General features: G+C 47.2%; 1 protein-coding gene across 6 annotated transcripts in view; it reads right to left on the bottom strand.

Annotated features, from left to right (window-relative positions):
• TNS3 (tensin 3) overlaps positions 1 to 22,800 on the bottom strand; it is a 269,285-nt gene that overhangs the window by 148,288 nt on the left and 98,197 nt on the right. For all 6 annotated transcript variants that reach the window (XM_064169929.1, XM_064169928.1, XM_064169927.1 and 3 more), the window contains exon 3: positions 18,349 to 18,386. In XM_064169929.1, the coding sequence (XP_064025999.1) occupies positions 18,349 to 18,386 (38 nt within the window). The remainder of the gene's footprint in view (positions 1 to 18,348; positions 18,387 to 22,800) is intronic.

Genomic DNA, 22,800 nt, shown 5'->3' on the forward strand with positions numbered 1-22,800 from the left:
ACTAAGCCAGAGTCTGTGATGATCTATGGAAAGCAACTGCTAGCATCTCTCTGCAGTCCCATACAGCAGGCACCCTCAGACCTCACACAGCCAAAAGACTGCAGGTCATCAATTGAGGTCACTTAGCTGAGCTTCAGTAACACTCCTCCTGCACATTCCCTTTCAACAAGCAACCTGAGGTTAACACCAGTGAAGAATGTTTCATTTAATACATTCATCTTCACAGCTATGGCTCTCCAGGACAGACTTGCCTCTGGGCCAGCTAAGGAGAGCCACAAACTCTGTGGCAACACCTAGATTACAAAGGTGGTGATTGCACTCAGGAACTGTTGTAGCAAGCTGCATCACAGTATCCCAGCATCACCAAGGTTGGAAGAGACCTCACAGATCATCAAGTCCAACCCTTTACCACAGAGCTCAAGGCCAGACCACGGCACCAAGTGCCACGTCCAGTCCTGCCTTGAACAGCTCCAGGGACGGCGACTCCACCACCTCCCCGGGCAGCCCATTCCAGTGCCCAATGACTCTCTCAGGGAAGAACTTTCTCCTCACCTCCAGCCTAAATTTCCCCTGGCACAGCCTCAGGCTGTGTCCTCTCGTTCTGGTGCTGGCCACCTGAGAGAAGAGAGCAACCTCCTCCTGGCCACAACCTCCCCTCAGGTAGTTGTAGACAGCAATGAGGTCTGCCCTGAGCCTCCTCTTCTCCAGGCTAACCAATCCCAGCTCCCTCAGCCTCTCCTCGTAGGGCTGTGCTCAAGGCCTCTCCCCAGCCTCGTTGCCCTTCTCTGGACACACTCAAGCATCTCAATGTCCCTCCTAAACTGGGGGGCCCAGAACTGAACACAGCACTCAAGGTGTGGTCTAACCAGTGCAGAGTACAGGGGCAGAATGACCTCCCTGCTCCTGCTGGCCACACCATTCCTGATGCAGGCCAGGATGCCACTGGCTCTCTTGGCCACCTGGGCACACTGCTGGCTCATGTTCAGGTGGGTATCAATCAGCACCCCCAGATCCCTTTCTGTCTGGCTGCTCTCCAGCCACTCCGACCCCAGCCTGTATCTCTGCATGGGGTTGTTGTGGCCAAAGTGCAGCACCCTGCACTTGGAGCTATTGAACCCCATCCCAGATGAGCTGTGCTACCAGCTCTCCAGTCACCGTATGCAGAGTGGGTTACTGAGCAGGAGAGGACTGATGTACCATTTATAATCTTTAGAACTGTAAAAAGATGCAGTTGGTGCAAGAACAAAAGGAAAGCTCAGTCCTGCAGGCAGCACAGAGAAAAGGAGACAGACCTGACAACAACAGGACAGTCCACTCCAGTCTTAGGAACAGCTTTTAACCATGAGCATAGAAGGATGTCATGCATCTCCAGAACTGCTTGTGAAAAAATCTCTCTCTGGTTTGCAATGTTTCTGAAACCACAAAGTATTTCTAAAGAGAAAGGGGGGGAGGAGGAAGGCAGCACATTGAGTTTTCAACTCCTCGCTTCCTCATGATCTCTACAGCACCTCTAAATAAAACTGGATAGGTATGAACCCCTGACATTTGTCTGCTGCACCTTCACTGCACTCTTAGTGAGCTTGCAACCCAAGGTCACAGCAAGCCTCACAGGAGCACAGGGTGTCAGGACATGGAAGGGACCCAAAGAGATCATCAAATCCAACTCCCCTGCCAGAGCAGGACCATACAATCTAGCTCAGGTCACACAGGAACACATCCAGACAGGCCTTGAAAGGCTCCAGAGAAGGAGACTCCACAGCCTCTCTGGGCAGCCTGTGCCAGTGCTCTGGGACCCTTACAGGAAAGAAGTCCTCCCTTGTGTTGAGGTGGAACTTCCTGTGCTGCAACTTCCATCCATTGCTCCTTGTCCTATCACAAGGAGCAAGTGAGCAGAGCCTGTCCCCCCCCCCCCCTCCCCCAGACCCCCAGCCCTCAGATAGTTATAAACATTGATTAAACCCCCTCTCAGTCTTCTCTTCTCCAGGCTAAAAAGCCCCAGGTCCCTCTAATCACTCTCCTGGCCCTCTGCTGGACCTTCTCCAGCAGATCCCTGTCCCTCTTCAACTGGGGAGCCCAAAACTGAACACAGTCTCACTTCTGCAGCTTATTTACTGACTGCCACTCACAACTCACCAGTCTAACCAACCACTCATATCCAATACATGTAATATATTCACAGGCTCACAGGATGTTAGGGGTTGGAAGGGACCCAAGGAGATCATCCAGTCCAACCCCCCTGCCACAGCAGGACAATCCTATCTAACACACATCACAGAGGAACACATCCAGACAGGCCTTGAAAGCCTCCAGAGAAGGAAACTCCACAACCTCTCTGGGCAGCCTGTGCCAGTGCTCTGGGACCCTTCCAGTCAAGAAGTTCCCCCTTGTGTTGAGGCAGAACCTCCTGTGCTGCAACTTGCACCCACTGCTCCTTGTCCTATCCCAGGGAGCATATTCACTAAGCTGTCATAATAGCACTGCCATTGCCAAAAGCAAAGACAACATCTACCTTTGTGACCTCTTGCCTGACACACCATGCAAACACCTTCAATTACAAGCACCAATTCTCTTTTCAGTCCAACGTGGTAAGCCATCAGGTAGAGCATATGGAACTGAAACCACATGTGCCCTGCACCACCACCACAACCAGCAAACACAGCACCTATGGAAGCCAGACTGTCCCCATTTGTCCTGACCATGCAATTACTTAGTACTTATTGAAAGCACCAAAAATCAGTTTCTGGTAGTGTTCTCACTAGCACCCAAATTTAAATCAGAAAAAACCTGAAATGCCAATGATTGTTTTTAGCTCATTTCCTGTATTAGGAAAAAAAGGAGAGAATTAATGGAAATCCCAAAGGAGTTTCCAGGCTGGCTGAGTAGCAAAGCAGAAAAGCAGAGATGAAATAATATTGCATACTCACATAATTAATAATGGGAACCACTGTGGAATAAAATTCTCATCATTGGAACACACAAATATGATCTTTGCTCTTCCCTTTCCTTCCACTGTTAACAACCCTTGAAGAATCCAGCATCTTCTTTCCCCCTGGCTGAGCAAAACACCACTTATCTGTAACCTCCTTGGTAACTACAGCTGACTCATGCCCCAGGATAAAGGAAAATCCCCCTTCTTCTCCCACACTGGGGACATCCACTGGAAATGAACTTCAGCAGAGAATCAGAGGTGTTTTTTTGGTAGGTCTGTGACATCTTATTCAGGCAACTCACACAGACTTAGAGTTGGAAGAAAAGGAAAGCTAATACTATAGGCAACACTTGATTTTTACTTCTGTGAGCTTTACTATGTCTACAGCAGTTACAGACAGCAACCTGACATTGCAGACAAGACTCCTTCTCCTGCTTGTGTGTCTTTTGCAAACACTTCCATTTTACAAAGGCAGGTACCCATGTCAGATGGTCAAGCTGCAGAACCACCAAAGAGCAATCCCCACACCCCTGCACACTGACACTTACCACTACGCTGAACTGTCCCTGAACTGCTGAGCACTGAAAATCCATCACACAGCCAATGCCTTGGAAGCACTGCTGCTGTTTTAGAGCTACAAAACCCAGCGCACCCAGAGCGTGCTGCCTTTTCCTCCCCTCGGGCTCCACGTACACAAGCAGCACATTTCTTCACAGACAGAGAGAAATAGCCAAGATCTCCATGTATCCCAGTTTCAGATCTCCTGAGTGTTGCAGTGAATTCTTGCACTGCTAAGACAGAGACAGGTGAAAAGCAAAAGAGCTGACGTGGTCACAGATAACAGAGACTATCACGAGGTCTAGACAACCTACGCGGAGGATATGTGAGCGCCTCCCGTTTGCTTCCTGGTTGGCAAAGCTCTGGCACCTCCTGAAAACTCAGCATTCAGAATAAAAGCTTAGAGCTGGAAGGCAAGATTGCAGGACTCCAATCCAGTAGCAATACAGAGAGAGAAAATGGGAGTATAAATAGCTCACTAAGTTTCAAACCTACACACACTGTGTACCGGCTCCAAAACTCGCTGCTGGGTGCCTCAGAGGAATCTACAGCTGATCTTGAAGAGAACACCTGCAGTTACCTGGTTTGTCAGCTTTCAATAGTGTCCTTATATTGTAACAAATATACTAGATAGCCATAAGTGTAATACTTTGTCATTTCACACCAACGAGGTGCTTTTAGCTCTCCCACTTCGGCACATTCAGGCGTTAACAAGCGGTGCCAGAAGGTGGAAATAACCTTGCTTGATTTCAGCAATGGTTACCCCTTCAGTACCCAGCACATACACACATGCAGCAGTCAGCTCACAAAGAACCATGCCAACACTTGCAAGACAAGCTACCCATGTACACAGCCACCATGGAACCACAAAATCCTGTATGGATGGGGGAGAAAAAGAAGTATTTAAAATAATTACTTTGATGAAGAATTCTAACTCCAACGGATCTGGAGGGAATTTTCCTTCATCTGACTCTAGCACCAGCCATGGCAGTTAATGAGTAACCAACCAATCTGAGATAAATGTTAACTCAAACAAGAAAAAATGTCAACAAGTGGGAGGCTATCTGGCAGTAAGGAAATGAAATCTGTCCCCACTTGCTGTAACAGAGACACAAGAGTGCCCCCGACTGTTGCACTGCAGCTCCTTCGCTAGGCAATTCCCTATTTACATTACAGTACATCTTAGGCAAACCTTTCATTTGCATCTTCGTGCTTTTGATCTCCTTCAGGCAAGAAGTAGGTGATCTTTCAGAGGAAGAAGCCTCTTCAAAGAATGAGACCATCTACTCTGCCCTGGTGAGACCCCACCTGGAGTACTGCATCCAGTTCTGGAGCCCCCAGTACAAGAAGGATGTGGAGATGCTGGAGTGTGTCCAGAGCAGGGCCAGGAGGATGCTCAGAGGGCTGCAGCAGCTCTGCTGTGAGCACAGACTGAAAGAGTTGGGGCTGTGCAGTCTGCAGAAGAGGAGGCTCCCAGGTGACCTTCTTGTGGCCTTCCAGGATCTGAAGGGGGCTACAAAAAGGCTGGGGAGGGACTTTTTAGGCCATCAGGAAGTGACAGGACTGGGGGGAATGGAGCAAAGCTGGAGGTGGGGAGGTTCAGCCTGGCTGTGAGGAGGAAGTTGTTGAGCAGGAGAGTGGTGAGAGGCTGGAATGGGTTGCCCAGGGAGGTGGTTGAGGCCCCATGGCTGGAGGTGTTTCAGGCCAGGCTGGCTGAGGCTGTGGGCAGCCTGCTCTAGGGTCTGGCTTTTTTCCATGCTGTGATACAGGATCTTGTGAAGGTGCAGTGCCAACCACATGGTGAGAGCTGCCTTCTAAACACATACAGGGTGAAATGGGTTAAGAGTCTCTGCTTCCCTCCAACACAGAAGTGTCAGAAGATAAATTCCCCCCCAAAATACTCTGGGTTGAATTAAAGAGCTGAGATAAAGAGCTTTAATGAGAAAAATGAGCTAATACAATGCACAATTGTCACAGTATTCCAGTATCATCAGGGTTGGAAGAGACCTCACAGATCATCAAGTCCAACCCTTTACCACAGAGCTCAAGGCCAGACCATGGCACCAAGTGCCACGTCCAATCCTGCCTTGAACAGCTCCAGGGACGGCGACTCCACCACCTCCCCGGGCAGCCCATTCCAGTGTCCAATGACTCTCTCAGGGAAGAACTTTCTCCTCACCTCCAGCCTAAATTTCCCCTGGCATAGCTTGAGGCTGTGTCCTCTCGTTCTGGTGCTGGCCACCTGAGAGAAGAGAGCAACCTCCTCCTGGCCACAACCACCCCTCAGGTAGTTGTAGACAGCAATAAGGTCTCCCCTGAGCCTCCTCTTCTCCAGGCTAACCAATCCCAGCTCCCTCAGCCTCTCCTCATAGGGCCTGTGCTCAAGGCACAGCCTAATGTGGAAAGCAACAGCAGAAGCCATGGAGCTAACCCAAATCTCCCTGAACCCCTGCCACCGCAGTGGTAAAGAAACACCCCAAGCACAGAAACTGAGAGCAGCAGCTGGAACAGGACACCTCCCAGGTTACAACCTGAACTTTCAGCCCCACAAGACTTTGCTCCAGCCAGCACTTTCATTTTGAAGCTGGCATGATGTCAGGAGAGTTCTGAAGAATGGCAGCAGATACATCTCAATCCATGACACTCTCCACCCCTTCTTCTATACAGAATCATAGAGTATATCTGGTTGGAAGAGACCTCTGAGATCATTCAGTCCAACCTTCAACCTAGCACTGAAAGGTCAACACTAAACCATGTCCCTAAGTGCCAGGTCCACACACCACTTCAACACCCCCAGGGATGGTGACTGGGCAGACCATTCCAATGTTTGCTAACTCTCCCTGTGAAGAAATGCCTCCTAGCATCCAGCCTAAACTTCCCCTGGTGCAGCCTGCAACCATTTTCCCTAGTCCTCTCACTTGCCACCAAGAAGAGGCTGTCCCCTTCTCGCTCCTACCTCCCTTCAGGTAGTTACAAAGAGAGATAAGGTCTCCCCTCAGCCTCCTCTTCTCTAGCTGTGCAACCCCAGCTCCCTCAGATGCTCTTCACAAGCCTCATTGCCCTTCTCTGGACATGCTCCAGTACTTCAATATCCTTCCTATAGTGAATACTTGAGGTGTGGCCTCACCAGTGCTGAACACAGGGGGATGACCAGCTCCCTGCTCCTGCTGGCCACAGTGTCTCTAACAGAAGCCAGGATGCCACTGGTTTCCTTGGCAACCTGGCACACTGCTGACTCGTGCAGTCAACTCCCAAATAATATCCCCAGGTCCCTCTCCAAGCTGCAGCTCTCCAACCATGCATCCTCAAGTCTGTAGCTTACCATGGGGCTGTTGTGACCCAGTACAGGGCCTGGTGCTTGGCCACAGCTAATCTTGGCCCACTGGTCTAACCTGTCCAGATGCCACTGCAAAGCCTCCCTACCCTCTAGCAGATCAACACAGCCACCTGGCTTGTTGTCATCTGCAAACTCACTGAGGCTGCATTCAAACTCCTCATCCAGATCATTAATAAGGAGATTAAAGAAGACAGACCCCACTACTGAGCCCTGGGGGCACCACTAGTCACTGGGCACTAGCCAAATTTAGATCCATTCACCACCACTCTCTGGGCCCTGCCACCCAGGCAGTTTTTAATCCAGGGCAGAGTGCACTTATCCAAGGCTGGGTGAAGGAGAATGCTGTGGGAGACAGTGTCAAAGGCTTTACTGAAGTCCAGGTAGACAACGTCCATGGCACATCCCTCATGCACTAGGCAAGCCACCTTGCTGTTGAAGATCAGATCAGACAGGAGCTGCCTTTCACAAACCCCTGCTCACTGGGCCTATCACCTGGTTGTCCTGCAAGTGCCACCTGATGGCACTCAGAATCACTTGCTCCATAAGCTTTCCTGGCACCAAGGTCAGGCTGACAGGCCTGTAGTTCCCTGGATCATCCTTCCCACCCTTCTTGCAGATGAGCATCCCATGTGCCAGCCTGCAGCTGCTGGGACCTCCCTGGTTACTCAGCACTGTTGACAACAACGGTGAGCAGCTTGGTGACCACATCTGACAGCTCCTTAAGTATCTTTGGGTGGATCCCTTCCAGTTCCACAAACTTGTGCATGTCTAAGCAGCACAACAGGTCACTGATCACTTCCTCCTCAGTTTTGGGGCTGTTTCCTTCTCCTCATCCCTGTCTTCCAGTTCCAGGGAATGAACCCTCATGGAGCAACTGACATCACTGACAACCACTGAGGCACAGGAGCCGTTCAGCAGCTCAGCCTTCTCCTTGTCTTTGGTTGTCAGGCTCCTTCCTACATCCAGCATGGGTGGAGGCTCTCCCTAGCTCTTCTTTAGCTGTTAACATACCTATAAAAGCTCTTCTTACTATCTGTCATGACACTGCCCAGATTGAGTTCATGTTGAACTTTGGTCCTTCTCATTTTCTCCCTACACATCTTTGCAAGAGCCTTGTGCTCCTCCCAAATCCCTGCACCCCCTTGCATAGCCAGAAGACTTCCCTTCTCTTTCTGAGCTTACCCAAAGCTCCTGCTTAGCCAGGCTGGTCTTCTGCCCTGCATCTCCCAATGCGCAGGGACAGCTTCTTCCTGTGCCTTGATGATTTCCCTCTTGAGGCATGGCCAGTCCAGCCTTCCTGGACTCCTTTTTCCTTCAAGACTACCTCCCAGAGAATGCCACCAACAAGTCAAAGTCTGCCATTTGGAAGTCCAAGATCTACTGATTCCCCTCCTAACTTCACTAACAATTGAAAACTCCACCATCCACCCAAGGCAGACATCAGCCTCTACATCTCCTGCTAGAATCACAGAATGGGTTAGGTTGGAAGTGATCTCAAAGATCATCCAGATCCAACTCCCTGCCATAGGAAGGGACACCTCCCACTAGAACAGGTTGCTCAAGGCCTCATCCAACCTGGCCCTGAACATCTCCAGGGAGGGAGCAGCCACAACCTCCTTGGGCAACCTGTGCCAGTGCTTCACCACCCTCACTGTAAATAACTTCTTCCTAACATCCAGTTTCAATCTCCCCTCTGCCAGTTTAAACCCATTATCCCTCGTCCTGTCATTACTAGTCCTTCTCTGTTTACAAACAACAGGTCCAGTAGAGAGCCATCTCTCCTTGGCTCATTCACCAGCTGTGTTAGACTTGGTGCCATGGTCTGGTTGACTAGATAGGGCTGGGTGCTAGGTTGGACTGGATGAGCTTGGAGGTCTCTTCCAACCTGGTTGATGCTAAGCCTGGTCCTTCCCCTTTCCCCCTCCACTCTAGTTTAAAACACTGACAATGAACCCACTGCCAACGGGGCCTGAGATAAAACTCTCCTGCCACCAGCAGGCCTCACATCATGTAAATTGATCCATGATCCAAAAACCCAAAGTCATCCTGGTGGCACCAGGCTCAGACCCAAGAATTCATCTCATGTGTCCAGAGAAGGGAGACAAAACTGTTGAGGGGCCTGGAGCACAGCCCTGTGAGGAGAGGCTGAGGGAGCTGGGGGTGTGCAGCCTGCAGAAGAGGAGGCTCAGGGCAGAGCTCATTGCTGTCTACAACTACCTGAAGGGAGGCTGTAGCCAGGTGGGGTTGGGCTCTTCTGCCAGGCAAGCAGCAACAGAACAAAGGGACACAGTCTGGAGTTGTGCTGGGGGAATTATAGGCTGGATGTTAGGAGGAAGTTGTTGTCAGAGAGAGTGATTGGCATTGGAATGGGCTGCCCAGGGAGGAGCTGGAGTCACCATCCCTGGAGGTGTTGAAGCAAAGCCTGGATGAGGCACTTAGTGCCATGGTCTGGTTGATTGGCTAGGGCTGGGTGCTAGGTTGGACTGGATGATCCTGGAGGTCCATTTAATAGGGGGAGTGATAGAGCAGCTTTGGTGCATTTAAGAAGGGAAATGATAGAGCAGCTTTGGTTCATTTAAGAAGGGAAATGATAGAGCAGCTTTGGTGCATTTAAGAAGGGAAATGATAGAGCAGCTTTGGTGCATTTAAGAAGGGAAATGATAGAGCAGCTTTGGTTCATTTAAGAAGGGAAATGATAGAGCAGCTTTGGTGCATTTAAGAAGGGAAATGATAGAGCAGCTTTGGTGCATTTAAGAAGGGAAATGATAGAGCAGCTTTGGTGCATTTAAGAAGGGAAATGATAGAGCAGCTTTGGTGCATTTAAGAAGGGAAATGATAGAGCAGCTTTGGTGCATTTAAGAAGGGGAATGATAGAGCAGCTTTGGTGCATTTAAGAGGGGGAATGATAGAGCAGCTTTGGTGCATTTAAGAGGGGGAGTGATAGAGCAGATTCAGTGCATTTAAGAGGGGGAATGATAGAGCAGCTTTCGTGGGCATTTGGTCCCAGCCAGGGCCAAACCACCACAGTCATTTTGGTCCCAAAACGTGGGAAACTATAACATAGCTGCACTTGTGCTGAAAGTCTGCTTAAGATACAAGTTCTGTGCTGGTCATGTGGATTGTTGGTAAGGTTTGCTTTGCTTTGGAAATACTTTATTTGGGAACACACAGAGACAGACCATGGCAGTGTGTTTATTTCTCATCCTTGCAAGCCTGCTGTTCTGTGGATGTTATGCTGGGGAGGTTATGACTTCTTTCTCCCTGCCTGAAATGAATATAGAGAATTTTATTATGCAAGCCCCAAAAGTTTTGATTCATCCTGATGTGAGCTCTTTAATGCTGCTAATCAATATCTCTGGCATGTTATGGGCCTTGTGGAGTCTGATGGTTGTGGGGATATGCTGAAAAGCATCCCAAGGTGATCGGTCCCTGAGTGGCAGGGGGTGTGGAAGGATTTGAGCAGATTCCTGAGATGGGTATCATCTCCCATAGCCTGGGATTTTACCCCAGCAGAGAAGAGCAATCCTTCCAAACTGACTTGTCATCTGGCAGAAGAGTGCCTTGTCTATCTCAGTGACAACCAGCAATTTCTTGCACCCTCTTGGGGCCTGGCCTGCACTTATCAAGCCACAGTTCAGCACTTGGAGAAGACTGTGGCTGAGCCAGGCAGCCAGACATCACCTGAGGATATCATGGTTGAGATGGAGACCCAAACAGCAACTGCAGCCATTGCCCTGGACAAGGAAGTCAACAAGCCCCTATCACTGATTAGTAAAGGAGGAGGAAGACTGATCAAGGGGCTGCTCCATCAACTGAGAGATCACAGAATCACAGAATGTCAGGGGCTGGAAGGGACCTCCAAAGATCATCTGGTTCAGCCCCCTGCCAAAGCAGGATCACCCACAGCAGACTGCACTGGAATGCATCCAGATGGTTCTTGAGTATCTCCAGAGAGGGAGACTCCACAACCTGCCTGGGCAGCCTGTGCCAATACTCACCCTCACAGGGAAAAAAGTCTTCCTCAGATTCACATGGAACCTCCACCCATTGTTGCTTGTCCAGTTGCTGGGCATCACCTGGCAGAGCCTGGCTCCATCCAGATTAAAGGGAGTGAGTGAAATCAAGCAAGAAGCAGAGATTACTCAGTCCTTAACCTCAGCAGAACTAAGAGACATTTGCAAGGATTACAGCCACCAGCCAGGAGAGCAGATTGCTGCTTGGCTGCTGCAGTGCTGGGATAACAGGGCTGGTAGCCAACTGCTACATGGGAAAGAGGCCCAACAACTGGGATCCACTGCCACAAACAGAGGGATTGAGAAAGGAATCAGAAGATAAACAGATGTATGCAGTCTCTGGAGATGACTTCTGTTAAGTGTGAGGGCAAGGCAGCCATTCAAGGAAGACCTTGTGAGTTTTCCAGGGAAGGGGAACACTGCAGATAAAGGCATCCAGTGCCTAAGAGAATTAGTGGTGCTGGAAGCTATCTATGGGGACCTAGATGATGCAAGGGTCTCCATAGATCCAGAGGATGTCCCATGCACACAGGCCATGTGGAGGAAGGTGATCCGAGGTGCCCCATACTCAAACAGCTTAGCAATGATGTATTATCTGGATGAGGATACATGGCCTGTGAAAGTAGTGTCAGCCTGGCTCCAGAATTTTTATGATACCAACTCATTCCCACCCTCAGTGTAAAAACTTTCTTCCTATTATCTAGTCTAAATCTCCCTGGTTTAGTTTAAATCCATCAAATGGATAAGTATCTCCTAAGAACTGTTAACCAATAACCAGCAATGAGGTCCTCTCCTTTATCAGATCTCTGGATTTGCTCCAGCAGAGTTCAGAAGCCAAGCACAAGAAAGAGTCAGAGCTCATGTGTAGCCAAGAGGAGTTAAACCTGCCAGTAAGAGCCAAAATCCTAAGTTAAAGATTTTTACATGAGCCCTCTGCACTGTGGTTTACTTGCCAAACTGAACTGGAGAAGGAGTGATAGCTACTGTCCCTCCTGACTCAACCTGTTCAACCACAGCCTTGTGAAGTAGATAGAAATCATGATGAGAGCAAAACCAGAAAATCTTTGCTTGGAGTGCTCTGTTTTGCTGCTTCCTTAAAGAGCAGTTAAAGGAATAATCCCAATTTTGGCAATGGCATACATCTTTGAGACTTGACTTCTGCTTTCTTTGAATCAGGCCTCTCTAAGCTTAATTAGTTACACATTCCTCAGGGAACTTGTTAGCCTTTCAGAATTCCAAGCCTGTTTATCTAGGAATAATCCCCATGAGAAAACATGCTTCATTTGCAAAGTCAAACAGATTCTGCAACATTACCTGATGGGGACTGCTCTAGAAGTAACAGGGATACAGTTCCAGGCACACTGTCTCCCAGAGAGCAAACTACCATCATAGATTGGATTTTCTTGAGCTGTGCACCAAACCTGCTGTACCTCAGAATTCTGGATCTTTCAGGCAGATGTTGGTGTGATTTCTCAAGGTTTCAGTCTGTTTCCAAAGTCTGAGAAACAAGGATCATAGCTACAGGTATTCCAGTTCCAGTGGTCACAAATCACAGAATCACAGAATCAACCAGGTTGGAAAAGACCTCCAAGATCATCCAGGCCAAGCTATCACTCAATCCTTCTAATTAACTAAACCATGCACTAAGTGCCTCATCCAGCCTCCTCTTAAAACACCTCCAGGGATGGTGACTCCACCACCTCCCTGGGCAGCCCATTCCAATGCCAATCACTCTCTCTGCCAACAACTTCCTCCTAACATCCAGCCTAGACCTCCCCCAGCACAACTTGAGTCTCTGTCCCCTTGTTCTATTGCTGGTTGCCTGGGAGAAGAGACCAACCACCATCCTTGGCTCCCACTTCCAGCAGATGAATGTGGTATAAGCTATATAAGATGACCTAAGGGAACATTCCAAGCAGTGGTAATACAAAAAGCACCATTCCTGAGCTCTCAGATCCTGCATTAAAATGCACCAAAAAGTTACATAGCAAATCTGTGTGAGATCTCCACTATTGCTACTGAAATGGCCAGAGCTAGTCAGCAAACAACAGGATGGGGAGGTGTGCTAGTTTGAAGCTAATTGAAATATTTTAATGAGAGAAATTAGATGATAGGCTGGGAAAAGGAAACAATGCTGATGTCTACTTCACTCATAGGCTTGCTGAGATGGTTAAAAACAAAACAAACATAGATAGGACAGTGTGTGTGTGTCTGTGCTTTCTCCCTGGGCTTTTGCTGTGTCACTCAACCAATTCTGCTTCTAACCCTCCTTGACAATCCGCCAACCTCACCTTGCACGAAAGGCAAACTCTGGGATAAGGCAGAGGAGTGAAAAGAAGGTGGAAGGGTGGTTGGGAGCCCCTCCTGGGCACTCTGATTTCTGGAAGGGCTGTTGTGTGTCTGTATTACTTTTAACTTGTGTATTTCTGTCTATAGCTCTCTTGAATCATAGAATCAATCAGGCTGGAAGAGACCTCCAGGATCATCCAGTCCAACCTAGCACTCAGCCCTATCCAGTCATCTAGACCATGGCACTAAGTGCCTCATCCAGGCTTTTCTTGAGCACCTCCAGGGATGGTGACACCACCACCTCCCTGGGCAGCCCATTCCAATTGTGATTGATTGTAACTATCTGCTTGTATACTGTGCTAAGATGTAAATATAAAGCTTCATTCCTTAACTTCCAGCTGGCTGAGTCTAGTCTGGGTGATTTCCTAAGAGTGAAGGGGGTGGCTAACTCCCAAACCATCACATCAACTGACCAAACAAAAAACTCCAACTGTCCTAAAAGATCTCAAGATCTTCCAGTGAAAAGTTCACATCTGTCATGAAAATAAAGGAAAGTAGACACTGTTTTGTTTCCTTCCCTCATTAATATCATCTTATCCTCTTTTCCCAATGTCAACAAACAAATCTTGAAGCTGTGCATGTACCAGCTGGGTCTTGCACAATAGAGCCAGCTATCTGAAGCAGTAAATCAGCAGGAGAGGTTTTATGCAGAAACACTAGCATACTTTAAAATGCTTTTTCATTTGTGGAAAGCCCAAGTAAATTATCCTGCCAGATACACAAAACTGCAGCACAGTACTTCTGCTACGCAAGCAATGCAAGATTCATGCCCATAAAAAGCAATTTTAACTCCTCAACAGATTAAATGAGAATTGTTTGGATTGGAAAACACCTTTAAAATCATTGAGTCCAACTGTTCCTTAACTCTACTGAGTCTGGTGCAAAACCCATGTCCCTTGGCACTACATCTTTGCCTCTCTGAAACACCTCTAAGATGTTTTAAAGGCTCCATGGGAAGCCTGTTCCAGTATTTGAGAGCCCTTTCAGTGAAAGACATTCTTAGTCCAACCTAAACCTCAATTGGGGCAACTTGAGTCCATTTCCTTTCACCCTATCACTTGTTCCTTGACACCCTCCTGACTCAAATCTTCTTTCAGGTACTTGTAGAGAGTGAGAATGTCTTGGCTTCATGGTGTCCCTGCCCATAGCAGGGGGATTGGAACTGTATGATTCTTGTGATCCCTTCCAACCCTGACTGATTCTATGATTCTCCAGATTAAACACCCCCAGTTCCCTCAGCTGCTCCTCACAAGATCTCATCTCCTTCATCACCTTCAGAACCACTATGTTGGAAAAGACCTTCAAAATCACCAAGTCCAACGAAGATCTAATTCTGACAGAGCCACTACTACACCATATCGAGATGGCTTTGAAACACATCCAGAGATGGCAATCCAACTCCTTCCCTGGGCAGCCTGCTCCAGTCTTTGAGAACCCTTTTGGCATAGAAGCTTTTCCTAAGGTCTAACATGGTGCAGTTTGAGGCCATCTTCTCAAGTTGTGACTTGTAAGAAGAGACCAAAATCCACCTCTTTACAGCTTCCTTTCAGGTAGTCATAGAGAGTGAGAAGGTGTCCCCTCAGCCCCCTCTTCTCTAGACTAAGCAACTCCAGTTCCCTCAGCTGCTCCTCACCAGATCTATTCTCCAGACACTTCAATAGCTTTGCTGCCCTTCTCTGGACCCAGTTCAGCACCAAAATGTCTTTCTTATAGTGAGGACCCACAAAAACGAACCCAGATTTCAAAGTATGGCCTCACCAGTGTTGAGTACAGTGGCACAATCACTTTCCCTGGTCCTGCTGGCCACACTATTGCTGATAGAGGCCAGGATGCTGGTGGCTTTCTTGGCTACATGAGCACGCTGCTGGCTCCTGGTCAGTCAGTTGTCAGCCATTATCCCCAGGTCTTGCTCTGCTGGGCAGTTTCCAGCCACTCTGCCCCAAGCCTGGAGCATTCATGGGGTTTTTGTGATCCAAATGCAAGACCTGGCATGTGGCCTTTTTGAACCTCATCCCATTGGCCTCATCCCACTAACCCAGCGTGGCCAGGTCCCTCTGCAGAGCCTTCCTATCTTCCAGCAGATCAACATTCCCACCCAGCTCAGTTTCATCTGCTTACAGTTCTGCTTCAATCTAAAGTTGTATTACTCACAACAATAATGTATTTAACAAAGACTAAACTACTTTGCAGACAGGAGGATGTACAAAGTACTGCTTCTGGGTACCACTGAGAAAAATCCAGAGAACCCTTTGAGCTGCAAATGTTAGATGCAGAACTCATATCACAGTCCTTTAGACTGCTACTGTTAAACGATTTTACTGCACCCCAACACCAGGCAGCACTCCAAGGGCTACATGCATGCTAGTAAAACATGCAAAACATTGCCTAGGACAGGACAAAAAGTCCTCAAAGTCTTCAGCTGTACTGAACATCTTCATGTTTATGAATTCCCATGAACATGTGTCAACTATAGAGGTTTGTTCACAGAGCTGTGTCCTGGAAACCATGCAACACAAGTTTTCATTTGAGTTCCTGGTTCCTTCTGTCCAAAGTCTAAGACAAGTAAGGAGAACCCATACTGAAACAAAAAAAACAACCCAAACACAAATGTCCTCCTCATGTTAATCCATTCCAACTGAAAATACCTGATCAATATTAGTCTCCCTATAGATACAGATATATGTAGGTAGGAAAGTCTTTACTTTGACAATACAGGTTCAAACATGCAAGCTAAGACCAAAACCAACTACCACTCCTTGCTAATTTTTATTGCTATGGTTATTTTATTGCTGTGATGTTTGCAGATGACACCAAGCTAGGAGCAGCTGTGGAGCTGTTAGAGGGAAGGAGAGCCCTGCAGAGAGACCTGGCCAGGCTGGATGGGTGGGCAGAGGCCAATGGGATGAGATCGAAGAAGGCCAAGTGCAGGGTTCTGCACTTTGGCCACAACAACCCCAAGCAGTTCTACAGGCTGGGGATAGAGTGGCTGAGAGCAGCCAGGCAGAGAGGGACCTGGGGGTGCTGGTAGATAGCAGCTGAAGATGAGGCAGCAGTGTGCCCAGGTGGGCAGGAGAGCCAATGGCATCCTGGCCTGGATCAGGAGCAGAGTGGCCAGCAGGACAAGGGAGGTTATTCTGCCCCTGCGCTCAGCACTGCTCAGGCCACACCTTGAGTGCAGTGTCCAGTTCACTGTGAGGGTGACAGAAGTCTGGAACAGGCTGCTCAGGGGGTTGTGGAGTCTCCCTCTCTGGAGATATTCAAAATCTGCCTGGACGTGTTCCTGTGTGATCTGCTTTGGGTGATCCTACTCTGGCAGAGGGGTTGGACTGGATGAGCTTTTGAGGTCTCTTGCAGCCCCTGACATTCTGTGATTCTATGAATAGAGTAAAAGAATAACAGTATTCCAGGACAGAGAGCCAAGTGAAAGCCTTTGGTGGGACAAACAAGTATTCCTACATCGTATACAGAGAGACATGCTGTATAGGGTTAACACTCCAGGGGAGTAACCCCACACATGCTCAAAGCCAAAGCTACAATATAAGGGGGACTGAAGTTCCCAGAGCAAAATCCAGAGCAAAGCCCTGGAGCATTACACATGTAGCCACAGAAACCTCAAGAAACACTAATGAGATGTGTCCTTCTGAAGGCACACTCACTGGTTTTGCAGCAAGATTAGAATCATCTTAACATTTCCAAGCTAAACACACAGAGACAGAGGCCACAGAAGACAGTAATTACCTAAATGAACTGGGATTTGTACAGCAACCCAAACTTCCTTCAGAAGTCATTCCCATGATGTTTTTCAGAGCAAAGACCAAAATGCTGCTTTTTTTAGGGAGTTTTAAAATAGAGGAAAAGCAAACACTTTGCTCTATTCCCATCACTTTAAAGGAAAAAAGGACAGATGGCACAAGCAAACATAAACCAACAAAGACAATAATAACAACAAACAAACCAATCACCACCTAACAGTAAACTGAGACCTGTACTCAGCACTGTTCAGGCCACACCTTGAGTGCTGCGTCCAGTTCTGGGCTCCACAAGTCAAGAGAGATGTTGAGGTGCTGGAACATGTGGCCTCAACGGTGCTGAGTCCAGGTAGACATCACTCAGGTCACAGAGGAACACATCCAGACAAGTTATTCTTCTCCTGTACTCAGCATTGCTCAGGCCACACCTTGAGTCCTGTGTCCAGTTCTGGGCCCCTCAATTCAAGAGAGATGTTGCAGTGCTGGAAGGTGTCCAGAGGAGGGCGACAAACCTGGTGAGGGGCCTGGAGCACAGCCCTGTGAGGAGAGGCTGAGGGAGCTGGAGGTGTGCAGCCTGCAGCAGAGGAGGCTCAGGGCAGAGCTCATTGCTGTCTGCAACTACCTGAAGGGAGGTTGTAGCCAGGTGGGGTTGGGCTCTTCTGCCAGGCAAGCAGCAACAGAAGAAGGGGACACAGTCTCAAGTTGTGCCAGGATAAGTCTAGGCTGGATGTTAGGAGGAAGTTGTTGGCAGAGAGGGTGATTGGCATTGGAATGGGCTGCCCAGGGAAGTGGTGAAGAAAAGCCTGGATGAGGCACTTGGTGCCATGGTCTGGTTGATTGTCTAGGACTGGGTGCTAGGTGGGACTGGCTGATCTTGGAAGTCTCTTCCAACCTGGCTGATTCTATGATTCTATGTGTATATCTATATAGATATAGAGATGTAGATGGAGATACATAGATACAGATACAGAGATATAAATATATATAGTTATACAGATATAGATGTAGATATATACACAAGCACACACAGAGGCATGTGCATATATACACACACACACACATACACCTCATTCATGCAGATAGATCTTTTTCTTCCCTAGTAGAAGTGAGTGGTTTGTATTTCACCAATTCAAGTTGCTGTTTTGAACATGTCCTCGTGTGGGAGGAATGAGAAACTCAACCACTGGTGCAGATGTTTTGACTGCACAGGGATCTGTTTTTTGTTAACAGCCAGAACAATACCCCAGGGAAAAAAACCCAAGTAAACACTCCACCCCCTCCAAAACATACAATATAGATAGGCATCTGATTTAATAATCATCTTATTCTTCATTAATTGATACACCTTTTGTAGTCTCAGCTTCAAATGTATGTGGCTCAACAGCAAGAAGGGAGGCAAATAAGTCTGCTTACCTTTTCTTCACACTTCCTGTGGCAGGCATACTTGCAAACTGAAACAGAAGTAAAGAAAGCAGACAAATAAATTTCTTTAGCTCAGCTTTCCACTCATCTCCAGCCAAACTCAAATCTGCACATCTGAAAGTATTTATGTACTTCAAAACAAAAAACAAACCCTAAAACACTTAGCTTTTACCCATTCCTGAAAGATTAGTTAATTACAGCACTGTTAGCAGATTAGTGCATTCCATCAGCTTATAACTTAATGTCTGCTCAGACATCATGGGCTGATTGTTTTTGACATCTACCTTGACAGCTTCACATGCTGCACAAGTTTTACCATCCAAATAAACACAGACAGTAAGACAGTAACTTGCTCCAAATATAACCTGTGAATCTTAATCATACCAGCAGTTCCAGAGACCTAAGAAAAGCAGGATGACTTCAAGCTGACAAGCAACCATGACTGCTCAAGCTCTAGTTTCTAACTGTGAAACACAGTTTACTCAGTGAAGCTCTAGTTTCTGTGAAACACAGTTTACTCAGTGCTGCAAACATTACTTCCAAGAGGTAAATACCTGATTTCTACTGAACTGCTGCTGACTTTAAGAGCAGGAATGGATGAATTGTTCTGGCAAAGCTGGATTCAGAAAATAGCACTTAAAAAGCAGCCAACTGAGCAATGATGCAACAGCATCATATCTAATACAAAAGCATCCCTTCTTTACTTTAAAATTTATTTCCATTCAGTCCATCCTTTGGGTTACCATGAGCTAAAGTACACTTTAAACTCAGGAAAATATTACTTACTCAGCCTCCCAGACCAATAAGCCACAGCATGCTACAGAGGTTTAGCTGGCACATTAACTAGGGCCTAAACTAGACCACTGAAGCTGAAAGATGTGCTCATTCCTCAGTGCTTCTACGAAGAGAAAAGTATCCTACCACCCCAATGGGAAAGACACAGCTACTGAGGTGTGAAGTCAGTGTGCTGGTTTGAGGCTAATTGGAATATTTTAGTGAGAAAAATTAGATTATAGGCTGTGAAAACAATGCTGATGTCTGCTTCACTCATAGGCTTGCTGAGATGGTTAAAAACAAGAAAACAAACATAGATAAGACAGACAGTGTGTGTGTGTGTCTGTCTGTCTCTTGGAGTCTGTGTTTCCCCCCGGGCTGATTCTGTGTAACTAATCCTTCTGCTTTCTAACTCCCCTTGCCAATCCTCCAAACTCACCTTGCACATAAGGCAAACTCTGGGATAAGGTAGAGGTGGGGAAAGAAGGTGGAAGGGTGGTTGGGAGCCCCTCCTGGGCACTCTGATTTCTGGGAGGGCTGTTGTGCTTCTGAGTTACTTTTAACTTGTATATTTCTGTCTATAGCTGTAAATATTGTAATATCTGCTTGTATATTGTGCTAAGCTGTGAATACAAAGTTTCATTCCTTAACTTCCAGCTTGTCTGAGTCTAGTCTGGGTGATTTCATAAGAGTGGGGGGGGGTGGGAAACTCCCAAACTATCACAGAAGATGGCAAACACACGTCCATGCCCATTTCAGATTCAAGTGCATCAACTGCTGAATGAAAAACTCTCAAGCTTCAGCTACTTCTCAGGGAACATAAAATAGGACTTATTGACTCATTTTCTTCTGCAGCCTGTGCATGCTACATTCACTTATTTACTCCCTGGTAAAAGTCCTTGTCCTTGACTAAACCAAATCCCTCAGCACAACATCTCATCACTGTGAATCACTATGGTTGCAAAGGACCACCAGCATCAGCCAGTCCAACCTTCATCCCAGCAGCCTTCATCACCACACCATAGCCTCAAGCACCACAGCCACTCTCCTTTTAAACACCTCCAGGGATGGTGACTCCATCACCTACCTGGGCAACCTGTTCCAGTGCCTGACCACTCAGTAAAGAACTTCCTCCCAACATCCAACCTAAACCTCCCCTGATGCAACTTGAGGCCATTTCCTCTTGTCCTATCATTAGTAGTTTGGGAGAAGAGATCAGCTCCAGCCTCATTACAACCTCCTTTTAGGTAGTTGTAGAGGGCAATAAGGCAGTTGCAGAGGGAAAAGTTGGGAATGAGTTAGTTTGTTCATAGAATCTTCACAGGATAAAGATTCTTTATTCTATAGATTAGAGTTCACACAAATACATTGCTCTATTAGCACTGATAATGATCAATAATCACATATCTCTTACAAGTGCTATCAATCTTAAAGCAAATAGAGGATGGGTCTTAGTCCATGGGACTTGCATGAGAGTATGGAGGATGGCTGTCCATGGAGGCTGTGGGTGCTCCTTCCCTGGACATCTTCAAGGCCAGGTTGGATGAGGCCTTGGGCAACCTGTTCTAGTGGGAGGTGTCCCTGTCTATGGCAGGGGGTTGGAACTGGATGATCTTTGAGGTCACTTCCAACCTAAACCATCCTATGATTCTACACCTAAACTCACTGAGTGGAACTGTGTAACCATTTAAATCTGTACTTTAAATCAGCATTATTAGCTTTGACTTTGCAAAAGGCTAACAGATGCTCCAAAAATATGTGTACTCACAGTTTCTTCTATAACCTACTTTGAGATGTCCTGCAAAATGGTGAAAGAAAAAGAAATATATCAACATGAACCCAAAAAGAATAGAAAAGCAAACCTGCTGTCATAAAGCCCTGGTTTTGCAAAGAGGGTTCTAACATAAAGCTGTAACTAATAAGCTAAAGAGGGTTCTAACATAAAGCTGTAACTAATAAGCTTAGCACAATACACAAGCAGATATTTAGAGTATATACAGTTATATTACAGAAATATACAAGGTAAAAGGCAATACAGAAACACAACATCACTCCCAGAAACCTGAGTCCCCAGGAGGGGCTCCCAACCACCCTTCCACCTTCCCCCTACCCTTCTCAGCCTTACCCCAGTCCCAAGGAAGAATGGAGGTTCGGCCAGGGGATTAGGAAGCAAAGTGGATTAGTCAAAGAAACAGAGGATGAGGTTAGAGAGAGATGAAGCTCAGAGCTCCCCAGCAGTAGAAGTAGTTGTACCTTATCTATGTTTTGATTTTTATTCTTATACACCTCAGTAAGCCAATGAGTGAGGTAGACATCAGCCTTGTTTTCCTTCCACAGCCTATAGTCTAGTTCTTCTCACCAAAACATTCTAGCTAGGCTCAAACTAGCACAACATTCCACCTGAATATAAAGAACAACTCCTGTGGGGGTGTTGGAGCCCTGGAGCAGGCTCCTCAGAGAGGTTATGCAGTCTCCTTCTCCACATTCCAAAACCATCCTGGTCATTGTGATCCTAGACAATCTGCTGTGGGGACCCCTGCTTTAGCCAGGGGGCTGGACTGGATGATCTCCAGAGGTCACTCCAATCCCCATCGATCTGGGATGCTGTAACTGTGTGATCTTTACTGATACTTAAACTCAGATTTTTTTTGGGGGGGGAAATGAAACACAAAACAAAAGTAAGGTTTTGCTCACTTGATCAGAAATGTCAGCAGCAGCAGCATGCAAAATCCCTATTAGAGATACAGGCAACAGTAAATGCAGCCAGTGAGGTTTTTCCCTCCCCACATCTACAAAAAGTCACATTTTGCTGTTCTTGTGTAACACAACACTGCTGCCTTTGCTGGAAATAAGTAACTGAAGCCAGATGTGAGTTTAGCCAAGACAGCAATACTATGGAGTCTTGCAGGATCACCCATCCCGACTCCTAAGAGACACAGAAATACTGCACACGAGCTCCTTACATCAAGTAAGAACACTTGACAAGCAAAGCAGTGCTACACTTAGGAGATTCAAAGGAAGCAGACTAAAGCCTCAAGAGACAATTAGCCAAATACACACCAGGAGAAACTCTGCCTGGAACAAAATGTGTGCTCTATCAGGTATGTAAATATAGAGCACTCTGGGGAAACAGACAGCTTCACTCTTCCTCAGCATCCTCAAGTACCCTACCCCTAACAAAATCAGCACTCCCTTGGATGAGATGAAATCATTACCTTCTCTGAAGCCTGTCTAATAAAGCTGATCATCATCATAAGACTGGATAGGAATAAGCACTCTGAACCGAGATCCCTGACAGCCCAGGTGCTGGCAGCCAGCAAAGCACTGCTTCTGCTCAGAGGCAGGAAGGAGAGTGTCTGCCATCCCTCTTGGGTCAATCTCAAACTGGTTGTAGCATACACTGATCATAAAGGCACCAGCTATGTCCTAACCACAGAAACGGATCCCCAGGCCCCACACACCCAAACACTAACACCCTGCAACCACACAAACTGATCCCTACACCCAAACACTAACACCCTGCAACCACACAAATAGATCCCTACACCCAAACACTAAAACCCTGCAACCACACAAACAGAACCCCAGGCCCCACACACCCAAACACTAACACCCTGCAACCACACAAATAGATCCCTACACCCAAACACTAACACCCTGCAACCACAC

The sequence above is a fragment of the Pogoniulus pusillus genome, chromosome 32 (assembly GCF_015220805.1).
Source record: "Pogoniulus pusillus isolate bPogPus1 chromosome 32, bPogPus1.pri, whole genome shotgun sequence".
NCBI lineage: Eukaryota > Metazoa > Chordata > Aves > Piciformes > Lybiidae > Pogoniulus > Pogoniulus pusillus.